Genomic DNA, 21,993 nt, shown 5'->3' with positions numbered 1-21,993 from the left:
TACCTTTAAACTCAAAACGTTATGTCCAATAAATTGTTTAATTGTGCATAATTAAAAGGGGGAAAAATGGAAAAAAACAACAACTTTGCAATGCACTTTCATTATTTATTTTTCCTTCTTTTCTCTGTCCAGAGAAGCTGGAGTGCATTCCATAGAAGCCTGACATTCATACATGCTGCACAGTGATTGGGTGATATATGCAAGAGGCTCTTTATATACAGTATGTCTCTGATTGGCCACATCAAAAATAAGATAAACACCATCCAAGAGGTCTTTCAAGGGGTGTGTCTTGGGCCTGGAAAACTACACAATTCCCTTAAAAATATTACAGTTTTAACTTATTTGAAAACACTTATTTTGGGCTAGATTACTAGTGGAGCACTAATTTATCGCGCACCTGTAAAACGGGCGAATTCGTCCGTTTACGGGCGCACAATAAATAACCAGCCATTATAAGTTGTGTGCGCTGGTATTACTAAATTCAGTGCAAATATAGCTTTCGCTGAGGCAATAATTTGCACTCAATTTGTAATCTGGCTTTTTGTACGCAGACCTTTTGAAATGATGTGAATTATTTCTGATGCATAAGTAAAAAAATACTTCTGTATAGAAGATTTAGAAATGTGAAAGATATATTTTAAAAATGGGAAATGTATTACCATACCTTTTTTCCTTGAATATAGGTAAGTCCAGTATATTTGCTATGAAAACTAAAATGTTCAAATCTAACATAGCAGGCAGAGAATATAAAGCAAAATAACTTGGTCTAGTCTTGGGTGGATTATTTACTGGAATGCAAATATGGAAACCAATATGAAGGTAAGGTTGGAAACCCAGCCTATAGCAGATTATAGAATATTTAGGTTTGACTGAACAAGGTAATGAGGATGATTCTTTATCTCAACACTTTACTTGATATCACAATTATAATCAGCAAGACCTCACATATTTGTGGTCACTTATATAAAGTGACCCGCTAGAGATTGCTGTAGTTCTGGATAAGCATACTTTGAATAAAGCATAATGGATATATAATTAAGAACTTTATCAATTGATGTCCTAAATTCAGAGCTTGACACTTTGATTCTATGTGCTTGACTGAATCAGTATCACAGTTGTAATGATTTATCGTACAGGAGTATATTTAAAGGGACACTGAACTCTGAATTTTTTCTTTTGTGATTCAGATAGAGCATGACATTTTAAGCAACTTTCTAATTTACTCCTATTATCAAATTTTCTTTATTCTCTTGGTATCTTTATTTGAAATGCAAGAATGTAAGTTTAGATGCCGGCCCATTTTTGGTGAACAACCTGGGTTGTCCTTGCTGATTGGTGGATAAATTCATTCACCAATAAAAAAAAGTGCTGTCCAGAGTCCTGAACCAAAAAAAACCTTAGATGCCTTCTTTTTTAAATAAAGATAGCAAGAGGACGAAGAAAAATTGATAATAGGAGTAAATTAGAAAGTTGCTTAACCCCTTGAGTGCCAACGACGGCTCTGAGCCGTCCCAGAGTTTCCCACTCTGGTGCTAACTGTGGCTCCCACCCTCACCTACCCCGGCGATCGGGCCTGCATAGTGACAGGCATCGCCGGGGCTTCACGTTTTGCGTGGTGACGTCACGCGCAATGACGTGATGACGTCACCGTGCAATGACGTGATGATGTCACAGCCCAACTTTATTAACAATTTACAATACAAACTATAGGGAAAGGGGACATGCTGCTTAGAAGCCTGTATAGGAAGCATCTAAGCAGCTACAGAACCCAAAGACCAACCATTGGAAAGGCAATCCCCTAACCTTTTGAACGGTGTAAGTATTGGGGATCTGAAAAAAATAAATACAAAAGTAAAAAAAATATATATATATATATATTTATTTTTTTTAAATCAGCTTACCACCCAGGTGGGAAAGTGCTTAGCACTCAAAGGGTTAAAATTGCCTGCTCTATCTGAATCACGAAAGAAAAAATTTGGGTTCAGTGTCCCTTTAAGAATACACTAAAGGGACCTTATACTGTACTGTACATTTATCTTTACATTGTCATTTAAAATATAATTATTTTTTTTCTGCTGAAACCACTGATTATACTGAAAATATAAATACTGTTGAATAAATATAAATACAGCTCTGTAGAAGAGCTATGTAAACAGGAGACAGCAGTGTAATTAACCTCGGGGGGGGGGGGGGATTTGTTTTTGAAATAGCTGCTTTTGCTCATTGAAACTCCCTTAACCATAAATATCATTTTAATACCTAACCTTAGCTTTTGTGTATATAGAGAGATAACATAAGCAGGTTTCTGTTTCCTGTATGCTCAGCTTATTTAAATGGATAAATAGGTGATGTTTTTAATGAGCAAAATAATTTATTCCAAATACAAAAATAAACATCAGGGAACAATTTCACATACATTTAACTACTTTTCAGTAAGTATATTAATTAATTTACAACACATTAAAGGGAAACAATTTTTACAGTACTGAGCTCACCTGCTGCAGTGTTGACTGATATCTCATCCAACAATGCTTCACAAGCAGAAGACTTCTCAGCTAAAACAACCTTCTGCTCCGCCAGTTTCAAATTAAGTTCAGCCAACTGCACAGTGGCTTCTTTCAGTTTGTCCAGACCACCTTCCAGACGTTTGCATTGTGCTTCAAATAGAGATATTACAACCATGTTATTATTTGAAAAAAACAAACGGAGACAGATTTCACAGTTTAGCAAATTAATCTTAACCTAGTACTCTAGTACCAATCAGACATGTTTGTAAGATCCCATCTGTGACGGAAGAGTGGGTGCCCAGGCTCACTGATGAGGGGTTGGGCCCACCTGGTTTCCCTAATTCTGTGTTTTGGGGCCTGCCTCTCATGCGTGTATGTCAATAACAGTGGTGTATTGCTATTTGTACAAATTATGTCACAAGCCAGTGTACAAAGAAAGATTTTCACAGTCTCTGCTTAGAAGACTGATTTACATATCTTAGCAGGCTGCTTCAAAGCAGAGAGTTAATTACTCATGGCAGTAAATCTTCTAGGGACAAAAGTGGTATCTGGTCCATCTATTACCCTCAGATCTGGCACTTTAAAAGGCTGCATTTGTACATCCTCAGCCAGACTGACTACAATCTCAGCAGGTGATCAGGGGGTGGGACTAACAGCTGTTAACAGTGATGCCCCTCTGTGTGCTGGGTTACGATTGGTTGCTAAGATCATCGCTAGGGGGCGTGTTGTGAGCTGACAAGAGAGATGGGCAGTTTTCAAAACCACTTTGCGTTGGAAAAAAGAGAGAGTTATTCCAAGTTGCCTGAACTATACAGGGGTCGATTATCCAAGAGCTCTCTAAGGCCTAGATTTAGAGTTCGGCGGTAGCCGTCAAAACCAGCGTTAGAGGCTCCTAACGCTGGTTTTGGGCGCCCGCTGGTATTTGGAGTCAGTGATTAAAGGGTCTAACGCTCACTTTTCAGCCGCGACTTTTCCATACCGCAGATCCCCCTACGCCATTTGCGTAGCCTATCTTTTCAATGGGATCTTTCTAACGCTGGTATTTAGAGTCGTTTCTGCAGTGAGCGTTAGAGCTCTAACGACAAGATTCCAGCCGCCTGAAAATAGCAGGAGTTAAGAGCTTTCTGGCTAACGCCGGTTTATAAAGCTCTTAACTACTGTACCCTAAAGTACACTAACACCCATAAACTACCTATGTACCCCTAAACCGAGGTCCCCCCACATCGCCGCCACTCGATTCAAATTTTTAACCCCTAATCTGCCGACCGCCACCTACGTTATACTTATGTACCCCTAATCTGCTGCCCCTAACACCGCCGACCCCTGTATTATATCTATTAACCCCTAACTTGCCCCCCACAACGTCGCCGCAAGCTACTTAAAATAATTAACCCCTAATCTTCCGACCGCAAATCGCCGCCACCTACGTTATCCCTATGTACCCCTAATCTGCTACCCCTAACATCGCCGACCCCTATGTTATATTTATTAACCCCTAATCTGCCCCCCACAACGTCGCCGACACCTACCTACACTTATTAACCCCTAATCTGCCGAGCGGACCTGAGCGCTACTATAATAAAGTTATTAACCCCTAATCCGCCTCACTAACCCTATCATAAATAGTATTAACCCCTAATCTGCCCTCCCTAACATCGCCGACACCTACCTTCAATTATTAACCCCTAATCTGCCGACCGGAGCTCACCGCTATTCTAATAAATGTATTAACCCCTAAAGCTAAGTCTAACCCTAACACTAACACCCCCCTAAGTTAAATATAATTTTTATCTAACGAAATAAATTAACTCTTATTAAATAAATAATTCCTATTTAAAGCTAAATACTTACCTGTAAAATACATCCTAATATAGCTACAATATAAATTATAATTATATTATAGCTATTTTAGGATTAATATTTATTTTACAGGCAACTTTGTAATTATTTTAACCAGGTACAATAGCTATTAAATAGTTAAGAACTATTTAATAGTTACCTAGTTAAAATAATTACAAATTTACCTGTAAAATAAATCCTAACCTAAGATATAATTAAACCTAACACTACCCTATCAATAAAATAATTAAATAAACTACCTACAATTACCTACAATTAACCTAACACTACACTATCAATAAATTAATTAAACACAATTGCTACAAATAAATAAAATTAAATAAACTATCTAAAGTACAAAAAATAAAAAAGAACTAAGTTACAGAAAATAATAAAATATTTACAAACATAAGAAAAATATTACAACAATTTTAAACTAATTACACCTACTCTAAGCCCCCTAATAAAATAACAAAGCCCCCCAAAATAAAAAATTCCCTACACTATTCTAAAATACAAATATTACAAGCTCTTTTACCTTACCAGCCCTGAACAGGGCCCTTTGCGGGGCATGCCCCAAGAATTTCAGCTCTTTTGCCTGTAAAAAAAAACATACAATACCCCCCCCCCAACATTACAACCCACCACCCACATACCCCTAATCTAACCCAAACCCCCCTTAAATAAACCTAACACTACCCCCCTGATGATCTTCCTACCTTGTCTTCACCATGCCAGGTTCACCGATCCGTCCTGGCTCCAAGATCTTCATCCAACCCAAGCGGGGGCTAGACATCCACTGAAGAAGTCCAGAAGAGGGTCCAAAGTCTTCCTCCTATCCGGCAAGAAGAGGACATCCGGACCGGCAAACATCTTCTCCAAGCGGCATCTTCTATCTTCTTCCATCCGATGACGACCGGCTCCATCTTGAAGACCTCCAGCGCGGATCCATCCTCTTCTTCCGACGACTAGACGACGAATGACGGTTCCTTTAAGGGACGTCATCCAAGATGGCGTCCCTCGAATTCCGATTGGCTGATAGGATTCTATCAGCCAATCGGAATTAAGGTAGGAATTTTCTGATTGGCTGATGGAATCAGCCAATCAGAATATAGTTCAATCCGATTGGCTGATCCAATCAGCCAATCAGATTGAGCTCGCATTCTATTGGCTGATCGGAACAGCCAATAGAATGCGAGCTCAATCTGATTGGCTGATTGGATCAGCCAATCGGATTGAACTATATTCTGATTGGCTGATTCCATCAGCCAATCAGAAAATTCCTACCTTAATTCCGATTGGCTGATAGAATCCTATCAGCCAATCGGAATTCGAGGGACGCCATCTTGGATGACGTCCCTTAAAGGAACCGTCATTCGTCGTCTAGTCGTCGGAAGAAGAGGATGGATCCGCGCTGGAGGTCTTCAAGATGGAGCCGGTCGTCATCGGATGGAAGAAGATAGAAGATGCCGCTTGGAGAAGATGTTTGCCGGTCCGGATGTCCTCTTCTTGCCGGATAGGAGGAAGACTTTGGACCCTCTTCTGGACTTCTTCAGTGGATGTCTAGCCCCCGCTTGGGTTGGATGAAGATCTTGGAGCCAGGACGGATCGGTGAACCTGGCATGGTGAAGACAAGGTAGGAAGATCATCAGGGGGGTAGTGTTAGGTTTATTTAAGGGGGGTTTGGGTTAGATTAGGGGTATGTGGGTGGTGGGTTGTAATGTTGGGGGGGGGGGTATTGTATGTTTTTTTTTACAGGCAAAAGAGCTGAAATTCTTGGGGCATGCCCCGCAAAGGGCCCTGTTCAGGGCTGGTAAGGTAAAAGAGCTTGTAATATTTGTATTTTAGAATAGTGTAGGGAATTTTTTATTTTGGGGGGCTTTGTTATTTTATTAGGGGGCTTAGAGTAGGTGTAATTAGTTTAAAATTGTTGTAATATTTTTCTTATGTTTGTAAATATTTTATTATTTTCTGTAACTTAGTTCTTTTTTATTTTTTGTACTTTAGATAGTTTATTTAATTTTATTTATTTGTAGCAATTGTGTTTAATTAATTTATTGATAGTGTAGTGTTAGGTTAATTGTAGGTAATTGTAGGTAGTTTATTTAATTATTTTATTGATAGGGTAGTGTTAGGTTTAATTATATCTTAGGTTAGGATTTATTTTACAGGTAAATTTGTAATTATTTTAACTAGGTAACTATTAAATAGTTCTTAACTATTTAATAGCTATTGTACATGGTTAAAATAATTACAAAGTTGCCTGTAAAATAAATATTAATCCTAAAATAGCTATAATATAATTATAATTTATATTGTAGCTATATTAGGATGTATTTTACAGGTAAGTATTTAGCTTTAAATAGGAATTATTTATTTAATAAGAGTTAATTTATTTCGTTAGATAAAAATTATATTTAACTTAGGGGGGTGTTAGTGTTAGGGTTAGACTTAGCTTTAGGGGTTAATACATTTATTAGAATAGCGGTGAGCTCCGGTCGGCAGATTAGGGGTTAATAATTGAAGGTAGGTGTCGGCGATGTTAGGGAGGGCAGATTAGGGGTTAATACTATTTATGATAGGGTTAGTGAGGCGGATTAGGGGTTAATAACTTTATTATAGTAGCGCTCAGGTCCGCTCGGCAGATTAGGGGTTAATAATTGTAGGTAGGTGTCGGCGACGTTGTGGGGGGCAGATTAGGGGTTAATAAATATAACATAGGGGTCGGCGATGTTAGGGCAGCAGATTAGGGGTACATAGGGATAACGTAGGTGGCGGCGGTTTACGGAGCGGCAGATTAGGGGTTAAAAGTGTAATGCAGGGGTCAGCGATAGCGGGGGCGGCAGATTAGGGGTTAATAAGTGTAAGGTTAGGGGTGTTTAGACTCGGGGTACATGTTAGGGTGTTAGGTGCAGACTTAGGAGGTGTTTCCCCATAGGAAACAATGGGGCTGCGTTAGGAGCTGAACGCTGCTTTTTTGCAGGTGTTAGGTTTTTTTTCAGCTCAAACAGCCCCATTGTTTCCTATGGGAGAATCGTGCACGAGCACGTTTTTGATGCCGGCCGCGTCCGTAAGCAACTCTGGTATCGAGAGTTGCATTTGCGGTAAAAATGCTCTACGCTCCTTTTTTGGAGCCTAACGCAGCATTTGTTTGAACTCTCGATACCAGAGTTAAATTTATGGTGCGGCCAGAAAAAAACCCGCGGAGCGTTAACAGCCCTTTTACCGCCGAACTCTAAATCTAGGCCTAAGGGACTATAACAAGACTGTACAAGATAACTATTTGTATTTACCTGGATTCTACTGACTGTGGCTGATAGAACAGGGTAGTTTTTCTCCTAGCCCCAAAGTGAGTGTGTTCTTTCTGTATTTTGTGTACTTCTGTGTGTTTGCCTATTTGTAGTGAATAAAGTACAATTTATTTCACCATTCGTTTTGCTCATTAAAATGATCCCAGTTAAACAACGGTATAGAGTGCTGGTCTCCTGTGACATCATCTTTGCATTTATTATAGGTACTATATTTAATCTCCTGTCTCTTACCCAGATTAAACTGGTTCCTTTCTTCCAGAAGTTTTGAATATGTGTTGATGAAGTCAAGATAGTTCTTTGGAGTGACATAATTGCTTCGTCTTAGTTTCTGTTGAAACTTCCTGCTAAATTTGCCAACAGAATCATGTACCATAACAACGTGCCCAATGACTGGTTCGCCATGCTGAGATGGGATCATAGGATTCTCTCCTGAAGTAATCAAGAGAATTACATGTTAGTAAAATAATTCTGCCACCATTAACATTTTTTATTATAATAAGTTTCAGTGTAAACTTACAACTTTAGCTCCCCCGTAACAAGAATACCTCTAACAAAATAACAATAACATTAAAAAGGAAATTTATGCTTACCCGATAAATGTATTTCTTTTACGATATGACGAGTCCACGGATTTCATCCTTACTTATGGGATTATGCCTCCTGGTCAGCAGGAAGTGGCAAAGAGCACCACAGCAGAGCTGTATATATAGCTCCTCCCTTCCCTCCCCCTCCAGTAATTCGACCGAAGTTAGGAAGAGAAAGGAAAAGCCAAAGGTGCAGAAGTGACTGAAGTGTAACAAAAAATAAGTAAATACCTGTCTTAGAAATGACAGGGTGGGCCGTGGACTCGTCATATCGTAAAAGAAATAAATTTATCAGGTAAGCATAAATTTCCTTTTCTTTTACAAGATATGACGAGTCCACGGATTTCATCCTTACTTATGGGATACAATACCAAAGCTATAGGACACGGATGAAAGGGAGGGACAAGACAGGAACCTAAACGGAAGGCACCACTGCTTGAAGAACCTTTCTCCCAAAACCAGCCTCAGATGAAGCAAAAGTATCAAATTTGGAAAATTTGGAAAAAGTGTGAGGAGACGACCAAGTTGCAGCCTTGCAAATCTGTTCAACAGAAGCATCGTTTTTAAATGCCCATGAGGAAGCCACAGCCCTAGTAGAATGAGCCATAATTCTTTCAGGAGGCTGCTGTCCATCAGTCTCATATGCCAGACGGATGATACTCTTCAGCCAAAAAGAAAGAGAGGTAGCCGTAGCTTTCTAGCCCCTACGCTTTCCAGAAAAAACAACAAATAATGAAGATGATTGAACAACATGTCGGTTTCCCAACTCAAATGTTAAAAACGCCATGTGCCCCTCATATATACACACTTTAAATAATAAAAGCGCAACAATCATTAAATATTGCTCTCTCCCATGCCTGTTATTTTTTTGACATAATAACGCCAGCTCATAGACAGCAAACCGCATCTCCCAGCGTCAGCCCACACAGCATATGTATAAGTGAAAACACCAAACACACTGATAAATATCAAGATAAAAGGGAATTCCAGGTACACCATTTCCATTCCTATAGTGCCTACTGATTATCCCTCCCCAGTTAGGGAATAATTTCAGCCTGTTCTGATGTATCAAGTCTCCCCAGAAACAAATGACTGAACATACCTCAATGCTGCTTGTAGCATGACACGGTTCTCCACACTGAAGATATTTCTTTACACTACCTTCAACTGCTCTGTGGAAACCAGCCGGATCTTAGATAATGTTTGCTAAGATCATCAACATCAGGGCAGAAAAATAAGATGTCTCCACTCCTCTTAGTGATTAAGTGACTGATGATTTCTCCCTGAGAAAAATAGTACTCACTGGCACCATTTTAAAATAAAAAACTTCTTGACTGAAGAATCTAAACTAACACCTCACTTTACCTCTTCCTATCACTAACATAGGCAAAGAGAATGACTGGAGTGGGAGGAAAGGGAGGAGCTATATATACAGCTCTGCTGTGGTGCTCTTTGCCACTTCCTGCTGACCAGGAGGCGTAATCCCATAAGTAAGGATGAAATCCGTGGACTCGTCATATCTTGTAAAAGAAGATTGCTGTTTTTTCACAGTTAAATAAAAAGTTTCATAAACACCAATGAGTACTACTAAAATCTAGCTATAGTTTGCCACCCAGATAAAAAGGTTACTTGTAAGGAGACAAAAACTGACTGTTTTAGTTAATGCTAAACATAGGCAAACAATTTGTCATTTATTACTCTGGGACTATATTTTGTGTCTGCATATTAATCAATAAGAAAACTGACCACCATCTCCCACTGGGGATTTAAAAAAAATGTCCAGTGTGGCCTCATGTGAAAATGTTGGAAATCACTGGTATAAATAAACTGTAACACAGATTATGACTTCAACATAAAATATAGTCTAATATGACTTGATAATGTTTTATCAGAAGTCTTAAAACAGAAAATAATGAGTAAAGGGTGGTAGTTACCTAGAAATGACTTGGCAACCGCATACAGTGCTTGGGGTGGCCAAGGCAGGAACCAGTCTATTCCAGTATTATTTACTAAACCTTGAAGGGAAAGAAAATTTCATTAGGGATGGTACATTATGATTTAGCAGGATTGTATAACTAAGGGTTAGCTACTTTCATGACAATTCTACACCCCATAATAAAAACTATAGCAAGAAAAAAAAACTATATGATATAATGGATTTTTCTCAAGCGAGAAAGCATTTGGTTTCGATTGCCCCCTAAAATAATGTGTAAATATAGACTAGCCTTATTTAAAAATGACTGTATGTTAAACTGAGCTAAACATCTCATCCCTTTACATTGGAAAAAAACAAGATGCCTATCCATCATTAAATGCCAATACTCATAAACAAGCTCCAACTTGAAAAACCTAATTATATTATAGCAGACAAATTGGACTTCTTAAATGTAGAATTTTATTGAAGTGGAACCTTTCCTGGTACAATCTCATATTGTATGATACTTTTATCCTCATCATTATAATGGAAAAAAACAAGATGCCTATCCATCATTAAATGCCAATACTCATAAACAAGCTCCAACTTGAAAAACCTAATTATATTATAGCAGACAAATTGGACTTCTTAAATGTAGAATTTTATTGAAGTGGAACCTTTCCTGGTACAATCTCATATTGTATGATACTTTTATCCTCATCATTATAATGCCTCACTTACACCTTGGTGAATAGACATCTCTCCCTTACCTTTCAATCAGCTAGATTACAAGTCTGTGTGTTTGTCTTTTAACACTGAAAATATGGTAATTTCAGCCTTAAAACAGCACCGCAGCCATTACAAGTCTTGTCTGTATAGGTGTACCGCAAGCCTTTTAGCCTGTAACGCAACGTCAGTACCACACTCTTAAAAATGACGTTTTTTCATGGGACTCCCAAAGCGCTGCCATTACGAGTTTTGCGTTCTGGCTAAAAAAACTGCGTTACAGCCTAAAACAACAAGATCCGTAACACCATCTAAAAGCACTGTTGCATAAAACTCATAACCAAACTGCTACAAAGTACACTAAACACCCATAAACTACCTATTAATCCCTAAACCGAGGCCCTCCCACATCGCAAATACTATATTAAACTTATTAACCTCTAATCTGCCGCTCCCGACATTGCCGCCACTAATTCTTTTTATTAACCCCTATTCCGCCGCTCCCCGACATCGTCACCACTATAATAAACCTATTAACCCCTAAACCGCCGCCCTCCCGCACCGCAAACACTATTTAAATATTATTAACCCCTAATCTGCCGTCTGCCCACATCGCCCCCGTTGTACTAAAGTTATTAAGCCCTACACCGCCGGCACTATAATAAACCTATTAAACCCTAAACCGCAAGCCCCCCACAATGAAATATACTAATAATAGTAAACTATTAACCCCTAAACTGAAAGCCCTCCACATCGTAATAACCTAATTTAAACTAGCAACCCCTAAACCTAACGCACACCTAATTTTAGATTAAAATTACAATTTCCCTAGCTTAAAGGGACACTCAAGTCAAAATTAAACTTTCATTATTCAGATAGAGCATGTCATTTTAAACAACTTTCCAATTTACCACCATTAGCAAAATTATGCACAGTCTTTTTATATTTAAACTTTTTGAGTCACCAGCTCCTACTGAGCATGTGCAAGAATTCACAGCATATACGTATTTGCATTTGTGATTGGCTGATTGCTCTCACATAGTACATGTATGCATTTGTGATTGGCTGATGGATGTCACATGGTACAGGGGGAGTGGAAATAGACAACTTTTAAAATTGTCAGAAAAAAATCTACTACTCATTTGAAATTCAGACTAAGTGCTATTGCATTGTCTTGTTATCTTGCATTTGTTGATTATGCAAATCTACTGTGTTGACTGGTCCTTTAAATTATATTAAAACTTACCTGTCAAATTAAAAAAACTAAGTTTAAACTAACAATTAAACTAATATAATTATTAAACTAAAATTAAACTAACTACCAATTAAATTAAACTAAACTACACATTAAAAAATCCTAACACTACTAATTACAAATTATCTAAATACAAAAAATAAAAAAAGACTAAATTACAAAAAATAACAAACACTAAAGTATGAAAAATAACAAACTAAATTATCCAAAATAAAAAGAATTACACCTAATCTAATAGCCCACCCAAAATAAAAAAAAAACCCTAGCCTACAATAAACTACCAATAGCCCTTAAAAGGGCCTTTTGTAGGGCATTGTCCTAAGTTAAACAGCTCTTTTACCTGTAAAAAAAATAAATATAAAGACCCCCCAACAGTAAAAGCCCCCACCCAACCAACCCCCCAAAATAAAAAACTTAACTCTAACAAAAAACTAAGCTACCCATTGCCCTGAAGAGGGCACTTGGATGGGCATTGCCCTTAAGATTAGGGTTTAATACCTTTATTTAGGTGCCGGCGATAACGTGAGCGAAAAATTAGGGGTTAATAATTGTGGGCAGGCGTCGGCAATGTCGGCGGCAGCAGATTAGGGGTGTTTAGACATGGGGTTTATGTTAGGGTGTTAGGTTTAAACTTTACTTTTTTTCCCCATAGACATCAATGGGGCTGTGTTACGGAGCTTTTTATTCCGCGATCGAAGGTGTTAGACTTTTTTCTGACCAGCTCTCCCCATTGATGTCTATGGGGAAAGTGTGCACGAGCACGTCAAAACAGCGCTTGTTTTTGGTGCGGTATGGAGCTTAAAAGCACCATATCGCCTGCACAAGCCGGGTTTTTTTAAAACTTGTAATGGCTGCGCTATAGGGGATTAAATAACGCCACTTTTGTTGTGTTCGTTAATTTCCCTATAGCACTCAAAACTCATAATCTAGGCATATTCTAACTACAAGAATCAAATTCAATTAGAATCAAATTAACATGCACTTGTGGTTGACATTACTTCGCATCTGTGATTCTTTATCCTTTTATTCTTATTGTTTTCCCTTTTTGTTTCTACTTGTATATTAATATTAGTGCACTGTTACTTGACACAACTATCACAGAGAGAAAACAGAGCAAGGCAACATAGCTATATACACATTACTTAGACAAGCACTGGAATAAAATGACAAATTCAGAAGTGCTATGGTAGAAAATGTACAGGAAACGTTATTATTATTTTACAGAAATCCAGCATGACAACCAGTAGAACTGTATGTTATTAAAAAATAGATTGTATGTTACAGATGGCTAAAAAAGATATTTGTTCTTGTCTGTAATAAAAGGAAGAAGGAGCCTTGATTGAGGTTCAAACATTAAAATTATTGATCAGCGCTATATATTGATCACAAATATCAGCTAATGTTGTAGCATAAGTAAACAGTCTGGACTTCAAGGGAATGTATTTTTCCGGACCCATACCTGGAAAATTTCTGCATCTTGTCCTTAGAGTATCACCAACTGGGGACATGCCAAGAACAATATGAAGGTTGTTGGCACTCTTGTTTACAAAGAATTGCCAGATGCTCTCTTTGGCAGGACCCACTCCATGTTTAGTAGCTTCATCCCTGACCTGACCTAAAATTGACTCCTTCTCGTCATCTGGGAAAAGTGCAGGAACCATGCCTGGAAAACGGTGATGCATTATAAAGAATTTAGAGCATACACTGAATAATAGATAAACCCATCACTTGTGATATATTTTAATGGACATGTATCAACCTCTTGTGGCAAAGTAAATAACCAACTACAAATAATACAAATAAGCGCATACAATAGCCATGCTACAGACATCTCAATTATTAATGCTTCAAGTGCGGTACATTTTTAAAACTATACCCCAATGCTAAATGTGTTGAAAGAACAATCTCATGCAACAAGCAAAACAAATTTAAACATTAATGTAATTAGTTTTTTTTTTTTTAGAAAGAATCCATACCTATTAAATTATATCAGGCTGTAAGCAACAACTGATGTGTCCTTGGTATTCTAAAAATATAGCATGCTGAATTGTTTTGACTCATTGCTATTCTGGCTTCCAGTAAGTGGCTGGCTTTAGCGTAGTTGGGAACTGGCAGGGTGGAGACATTTTAGATCTAAATGTATAGTGGAGACTAATTTAATCTCAACCCTGACTTGCTGAATTATATCACATTTAAAGGGACACTCAAGTCAAAATAAACCTTTATGATTCTGATAGACCATGCAGTTTTAAAACACTTTCCAATTTACTTCCATTGTCAAATTTTGCACAGTCTTTTTATATTCCCACCTTCTGGGGAACAAGTGTGCAATCTCACAGGATATATATATACTAGTCTGTGATGTGGCTGATGTCTGCAACATGATACAGGGGGTCGAAAAAATAATTGGAAGAAAAAATAAATGTGTCAGAAAAAAATCTACTGCTTATTTGAAATTCAGAGAAACTGCTATTGCACTGTATTTTTATTATGTACTTGTTAATTGTGTAATTCTACTGCATTTAACAGTTTTTTTACTTCCTGATAAAGTCATTATTTATTTCAAATAAAGCTATGACATAATACATACAATTTGTGATCTTAGATTACAGCACAAACTCGAAACACGTCAGCTTGTTTAATTTATGTGGGAACTATTAAATGCGTGCATGTCTGTGTACACTTTATATTTTGTAATAAAAGTTTTGTTTTAGTAAATAGAGCTCCCCGTGACTACATATACTTTATAGAATAAATACCAAGAAATCAATATGTTTGGGTGATAGATATAGTGATTTAATTAAATAAGATGAATAGTGCTCTGATATGTCACTTTATGTAGCATGAATTAATGTTCAATAAGCGAAGAAAGGAATTTTACTTCACAGAATAATAGCGTTTGATAACAGAAAAGGAAAAGACCGAAAAGTTAACCCATGAGTCTATCTATAGTGCAAGTGTAATTCATTCTTAGGCAAAGGGACAGTGTACTTTATTTTTTTCCTCAACTATAATGTGTTCCCAATGATCCATATGTCATTTGAAATAGCAGATTTTTCCTATTAAAACTGCCTAGTGGTACCGGCTACAGACAAGCTGTGTAAAATAAAAATCCAACTCCCTGTGGGGGTTGTGATAGAGATAGGTACTAAAAGTTTCATTTTCAATTGATCTTTGTGCATACAGTGAAAGATATTTCATAAACACAAAATAAAACTAAAGGAGCAAATTTTCATACATTTAAAATGCTGGTATAACAAGTCATTAGAAAATACCATGTTGGAATAGCATCTAAGAATCCTGCACAATATGTAGACTCATCTAACAATTGATACTAAGAAGTTAATACAGAAGGCTGATGATGCCTTTGGAGTTAATGGATAAAAAGCATTCTCATTATTTATTTTTGTGATATTCTACACAGTAAGAGAGATGAACAAAGCCTTCAAACGCTATAGAATAATGAGCACCTGAGGTTAGCATGTTGTTGATAAGTTCTAAGAATCCCTCTTCAGCCACGTGAGCATCTGTAAACAGAAATATCATCTTTTTGTTTTCTAAGCCAAGTTTTATGTAAAGAGTCTTCAGGTCTTCACGGAAACTGTTCTCTCCGTAGCCTCGGCTGAGAACTATTTCAAAAACCTGATAGATAGAAAACAAATGTTTATTTTGTTGAACTGTGAAAAGCATTGCCGGGTTATATGTTATCAATATGGCAAACCTCATATCCTGCAGCAAAAGCAGCCAATCGAGCTAAAGATTGTTTTCCTGACCCTCCTACTCCAACCAGCAGTGCGTGACCTTGGTCCATTCTTATAATACGATGTATACGGGTGAGGTGCTCTAGTGCATCATCAAATAGAACCAGATTCATTTTAGTCTTCATTTCATTGTATTCCTCAAGGATTTCCTGTATGCGCATAAAAAATACAAGTTCAAAATCTAAGTTTTTTTTGAGGGTCTCAATTAAGCAGAGATTTAACAAACTCTTTGCTTACACAATGATAAAACTGACTAACTGGCTAAATTAGGGCCGTTCTGAAATGGTGACACTCAAGGTTTGTCGTTAGACACTTTTTGTGTTAAGCCAATAAGCATTTGTGTGGTGGGAATCTCACCTGAAAGAGAGCTTTAGCGGCATCATAGTCCTGAATGTCTTCATACACTCGTGGTTCTCCTTCATTCAATGCAGTTCTGTAGTCACCGAAAAGAATTGGATCTCTCATGGCATGTTCCAGACTAGATGGAAAATGTTCCTCTATCAAATGCTGTATGTGGTCTTGTACCTTAATACAAATATTAAGCAACATACATCAGACTTCTAAAAGCCTCCAAATGTCTCAACTGCAACTCTATAGGATTGTCCTACAAAAGCATCAAGCAAAGAATGAACTTGCAGCAATACTATTCTAGGATTTAATTACATGATACTTACCACTTTCTTATCAGCTTCATTGATAAGTCTGTCATGAAAAACATGCAGAGCCTCATTCCTCCATACTCTAACCATCTGAGGAACAGTTTGGAATCTGAAATCAAATGTATTGCATTTATAACAGAAAATCACAAACACCTTTTTCTTGTAGGTGAAAGTGAATAATATGTTTACTCTTCAAAGTAATGTATTTATTTAACTCTTCTTTGCCAATCGGTAGATTATGGCCTACAGCTGGATCTCCAGTTGTTGACCAATATATAGTTAGCGTGTATTACAGATACACTACTTATATCTATTTTTAGAAGGGTTTGTTCAGATATACTGTATATAAATCTTCACTTAATCAGTTACAAACAGGTGCTATGTATCAAGAGAAAGTATTTATTTACAATTCCAACATAGAGCTGGACAGGATACATACAACAGAACTCATCCCTTCAGGTATAGAGAAGTTTTGAGATGAATTGTTAAGAAATAAAGATATTCTTTATTGGTACATATATTAAAATGGGTGAAAACACACAGTTAAAATTTCAGTTGCAACTATGTAGTGGAGATCAGAATTAAATGACCGTTAGGCTAAAAGTACCGACAGTCTCAATGTATGAGATTGAATAGGGCTCAAAGAGTAATATATATACAGAAGTGGTTTAAATTATCATTGATCAGCTGTAATGATTGCACAAATAATATGCCACTATCAATAATAAGGAATATATAGATCCTGTGACAGATATCATTCATAAGTCCCTGACAGTGTAAGGACAAGTATCTGAACGACAGGATATCTACATAAGAACCTGTGATATCTCATTCACAAAAATTAAAATGAGTTATAAACCTCTGATGAGTTTTGTAGTGTGACCAGGAGTCAGTGAATATGTGTAAATTGCAAGTAATCAATTGCCAAGATACCAACAGTATGTCTTAATATGATCGTGGTTGATAATTAATAAGTCAAAATACCATATATCATTGTACGTATGTTTAACTGTAAGATTCCTACAGGTTTACATAAATTAGTACTCTTGTATGAGCTGGGTATAGATTCCTGGAGGATATAGACTTAATATACACATATGTATGAGGCTGATGTGCTAATACACACTGTCTGGTCTCTAGTATGCTGGAGTATGAGCCACCTAACACACTACCTGTGAATTACAGCGTTACTTGTGCACAGATAATATACAGCAATTCAAAAGACCACCTGTCTGTAGATTAACGAGTCATTAAGGTCAGAGGTAATACGTATAAACTTGGTATATGAGAACCACAGATTAGCAGATGATTACTTATATATATTCTGATTCTATGGTGGCAATTGTGAAAATAATAAATGGAAGAATTGGTGGCGATTAGCAGCGGCTTGCTTAATGCCACAACAGACTAAGAAGTATAGGTAATGTGCTCTTCACTGAGCTCGAGTTAAAGTCCTCGCTAATATATATTCTCCTTCTACATATAATGGGGCTGTTTGGTCAGTGGACGCTGTCAGATCATATGTATGCTGGCATGAGAGCCGCCTAATGCAATATACGAATAATTGAGGTGTTAATAACGCTCCAACATAGGCAACCAAAGTGACTTTTAAAAAAGGGCACCCAATTACCCTCTCTAGTTAGCGTGTAACTTGTTCCATGGAAGCCAGTAATGAATACATTGCTTCAAATTAAAGGGAGACGAAACCCAACAATTTTAAGATTTTTCTTTCATGGTTTAGATAGAGCGTACAATTTTAAACAACTTTCCAATTTAATTATATTATCTAATTAGCTTTGTTATCTTGGTATCCTTTGTTGAAAAGCATACCTAGGTAGACTCAGAAGCAACAAGGCACTACTGGGAGTTAGTTGTTGATTGGTGACTGCACATGTATGCCTCCTGTCATTGGCTCACAAGATTTTTCATCTAGCTCTCAGTAGTGCATTGATGCGCCTTCAACAAAGGATAACAAGAGAATCAAGCAAATTTGATAATATAAGTAAATGGGAAAGTTGTTAAAAATTGTATGTTCTATCTAAATCAAGAAAGAAACAAAAATAGGTTTCATGTCCCTTTATACTAAACTACATACATGTGTATAGCAGAACAATCCTACATTCAAAGATAAAAGTGGTGTTTCTCTTCACTTCACACAAGAATGCCTGGGATAAGCATAAGGCTATGGTTAACTGTTACGCTCAAATTAAAAGGAGCACAAAATACATCAAAAATACATTAAGAAGTACAGTTACACTGACAATAACACCATCTAATAAAAATTATTAAAAACATATTGCATAAATGACTTTTAAGGGATCAAATATATGAGGTCTTAGGTGTTAGAAAAAAGGACTGCAAAGGGCTTTAATATAGCGATACATACATATATCTGTATAAATATGTATGTGGCTATATATATATGTGTGTGTTCATATGTATTTATGAATTTCCACATGTATATATGTATTTACAGACATAGCTACACATATAAACACATATATACACATGTATAGACATGTAAATATATGTGCATTGGAGCCCTTTGCCGTTAAGTAACATGTATTCAAATCAAATAAAGTGTTATACTGTGTTTTAGTGTAAATATTTCACATTCCAATGTTTTTCACATAGGGGAATAAGTTCTATATATTTTTAAAGGGACAGTCTACACCCAATTAAATAATGAGCCGTTACTTCGATCACCCTTAAAACATACCATTGCACCCCTTTACATACATAGCAGATGGACCGGTATACAAGTAATGTTACGATGAGTAACTTTATTTGTCTTCTAGATAAAGCTGCCAAACTCCTCCCCCTCCTCCTTTGTCCCCTTCTCTATTTCTTTTCCAGACTCGTGCATGTAAGAAACTGTGACGTCGCTGTTCTGCTTATGCGCATAGTGTTCCGACCGCTGACAAGTAGCGGTCGGAACACTATGTATTGTAGTGTAGATTCATATAATCAAAGTAACACTCAATTACACCAAGGTTCCGGATATTTGGTTCCTATTTAATTGCGCATGCGCAAATCAGTGTGAACGCTTCTTCAAAGTTTAACTAGTGAGCAGATTCTGATTGGACAATTTAACAATTTAACAAGATGTAAAGACGTAACAGTGGGGGGAGTTTGGCGGCCATATGTACATGAACTAAACCAATGTTCTTTTTAGGATTATTCGTGTACCGGTCGAGCTACAGGACATCTAATGCAGTGCAGGTGGATCTTCTTTGGTTAATCTAAGGTATGGGTTTTTGTTTAATCGGGTGTAGACTGTCCCTTTAAATAGATATTTCTGCATATATCTGTATATATCTAGACCTATATATAATAATCTCTCTCTCTCTCTCTCACTGTATATATATACTGTATATATATATATATATATATATATATATATATATATATATATAATTATTATTATTATTTTACCAAAAAACATCAAGTATACGTAGAAATATGTATTTAAGAATATATAGAACATATTCTGCTAAGTGAAGAACATTGTTATGTGAAATATTAATATTTCATGTCGGATTAGCACACGAGAAAACACAATAGGGCTTGCGCGACTTGTTAGGTGTTAGGGTTTTTTCCACTTTTGCTTTTCATTGAAGTCTAAGGGGAAATACCGTACGTTAACGTGGTTGCGATATTGCAACTTCCGCTTTTTACACGCGACTAGTTAGTGCGTGAGCAAAAAGGCATTACATTCAACATATAATACACGCGATATCCGATGAGTGCAAAAAGCTGAGAGCAGTTAGTGCATGAGCGGGAGTGGTAAATAGCGCTTTGCTCGTAATCTAGCCCGTAATAAGTATTTTATTTATTCATCAAATTAAAATGTGTTTAACCTACTTTACTGACCAACTATATAACCATCTGATGCATTATGTACTTCTGTTAGCACTCTTATTTTTATTTATTTAGTGGCATGTTTTACTTGTGGTGCAGTTTGCTACAGAAGATGGTGGATTGTGTTCTCTTTTTGATGGATTGTATAGTGAATAATTGTGGAGATTCATAGGAGGCCTTTTCAGACACATATGCTCACTTTTAAAGAGACAGTAAAGTCCTAATTAAACTTTTAAGATAAAGATAGGGCATGACATTTTAAACAACTTTCTAGTTTAATATTTTTTATTAAAGGCTAAACATAGGTAAGCTCATAGGCTGATTTCTAAGACTCTGCAGTCCACCTATTATATCACAATCTGGGTGTGAGTAGCTAATAACGTATTGGTTGTTCATGTGTGCCATATAGATAACATTGTGCTCCCTCCAGTGGAGTTATTTAAGAGCCAGCACTAATTGCCTGAAATGCAAGTCTGTTAGAAGATCTGAGATAAGGAGGCAGTCTGAAAAAGCTTAGATACAAGGTAATTACAGAGGTAAAAAACAAAAATGTATGCTTATCTGATAAATTTATTTATTTCCGGACATGGAGAGTCCACAACGTCATTCCAATTACTAGTGGGATATTCAACTCCAGGCCAGCAGGAGGAGGCAAAGAGCACCCTGCAAAGCTGTTTTTTTTTTTTTTTTAATATGTTTATTTATTTTTCCATCAGTATCAATATAACTGTAACAGAGCTCATTTGCTCATATTTTGCACCACGCAGGGTAAGAAAGAAAATTTTTTCCAATCATGTATACAGAAATAAAAAGATAAATAACTAGCATTTATGCCTACATAATAACCAGGTTCCGTGCCCATTACCTTATGGACATCACACAGTAAATAAACATTATAAGTAGGCAAAAAAAGGGAGAAAAAAAAAAAAACAAGATGCTGTGTTGCGTCTAAATACAATTATTACATTTTGTTCTCATTAACCAGATCGGAAAAAAAAAGAAAGAGAAAAGAAAAAAAAAAAAAAAAGGAAGGTAACAGAAAAAAAGAGAAAAGCCACCTCCTCCTCCACCACACCACGTAAAGGTGTCTTAGAATCTTAGGGTCCCCCAATTTTTCAAAGCCAGGATACTGGAAATAGTTCTCTTAATATCAGACCTTCAAAGTAGTCTGTTTTGTGGAATGCCTTAGTAAGTATATATTGCATGGGAAGCGGATATGTCTGGATAATATTTTCCCATTTATTGAAAAAACGTTGGGTTGGTTTATTGTGTAGGTTTGACACATTATATTGTTCGAAAATGATCTGTTGTCTCACTGCTTCTAGGAATATCTTAAAAGGTATTGTTCTGGTCTGCTTCCAATTTCTTAGAATTAAATTCCGACCTATAAGTATAATAGTATTGATCAAATCATAGTTCTGGGCTGTTATGTTTAGGAAAAAAATGTTTATAGGTTCCAGGACTAAATGTTCAGGGCAAAATTTATTTAGCCAAAAGTTAACCTTCTGCCAAAATTGCCTTATTTTGGGGCATAACCAGAAACAATGCATCAGATCAGCCCTAGGCATTGAGCAT

General features: G+C 36.8%; 1 protein-coding gene across 1 annotated transcript in view; it reads right to left on the bottom strand.

The window, feature by feature from the left end:
- DNAH10 (dynein axonemal heavy chain 10) overlaps window positions 1-21,993 on the bottom strand; it is a 540,282-nt gene that overhangs the window by 164,895 nt on the left and 353,394 nt on the right. Inside the window, exons 49-56 of the mRNA XM_053699776.1 lie at window positions 16,573-16,666; window positions 16,256-16,423; window positions 15,859-16,047; window positions 15,608-15,779; window positions 13,591-13,800; window positions 10,176-10,250; window positions 7,889-8,086; window positions 2,496-2,657 (exon numbers count right to left, since the gene is read on the bottom strand). Of these exons, the coding sequence (XP_053555751.1) occupies window positions 2,496-2,657; window positions 7,889-8,086; window positions 10,176-10,250; window positions 13,591-13,800; window positions 15,608-15,779; window positions 15,859-16,047; window positions 16,256-16,423; window positions 16,573-16,666 (1,268 nt within the window). The remainder of the gene's footprint in view (window positions 1-2,495; window positions 2,658-7,888; window positions 8,087-10,175; window positions 10,251-13,590; window positions 13,801-15,607; window positions 15,780-15,858; window positions 16,048-16,255; window positions 16,424-16,572; window positions 16,667-21,993) is intronic.

This window comes from Bombina bombina, chromosome 2, assembly GCF_027579735.1.
Source record: "Bombina bombina isolate aBomBom1 chromosome 2, aBomBom1.pri, whole genome shotgun sequence".
NCBI lineage: Eukaryota > Metazoa > Chordata > Amphibia > Anura > Bombinatoridae > Bombina > Bombina bombina.
Note: the sequence above shows the minus strand (reverse complement) of the source record. Positions and strands in the feature narration are given on the sequence as shown.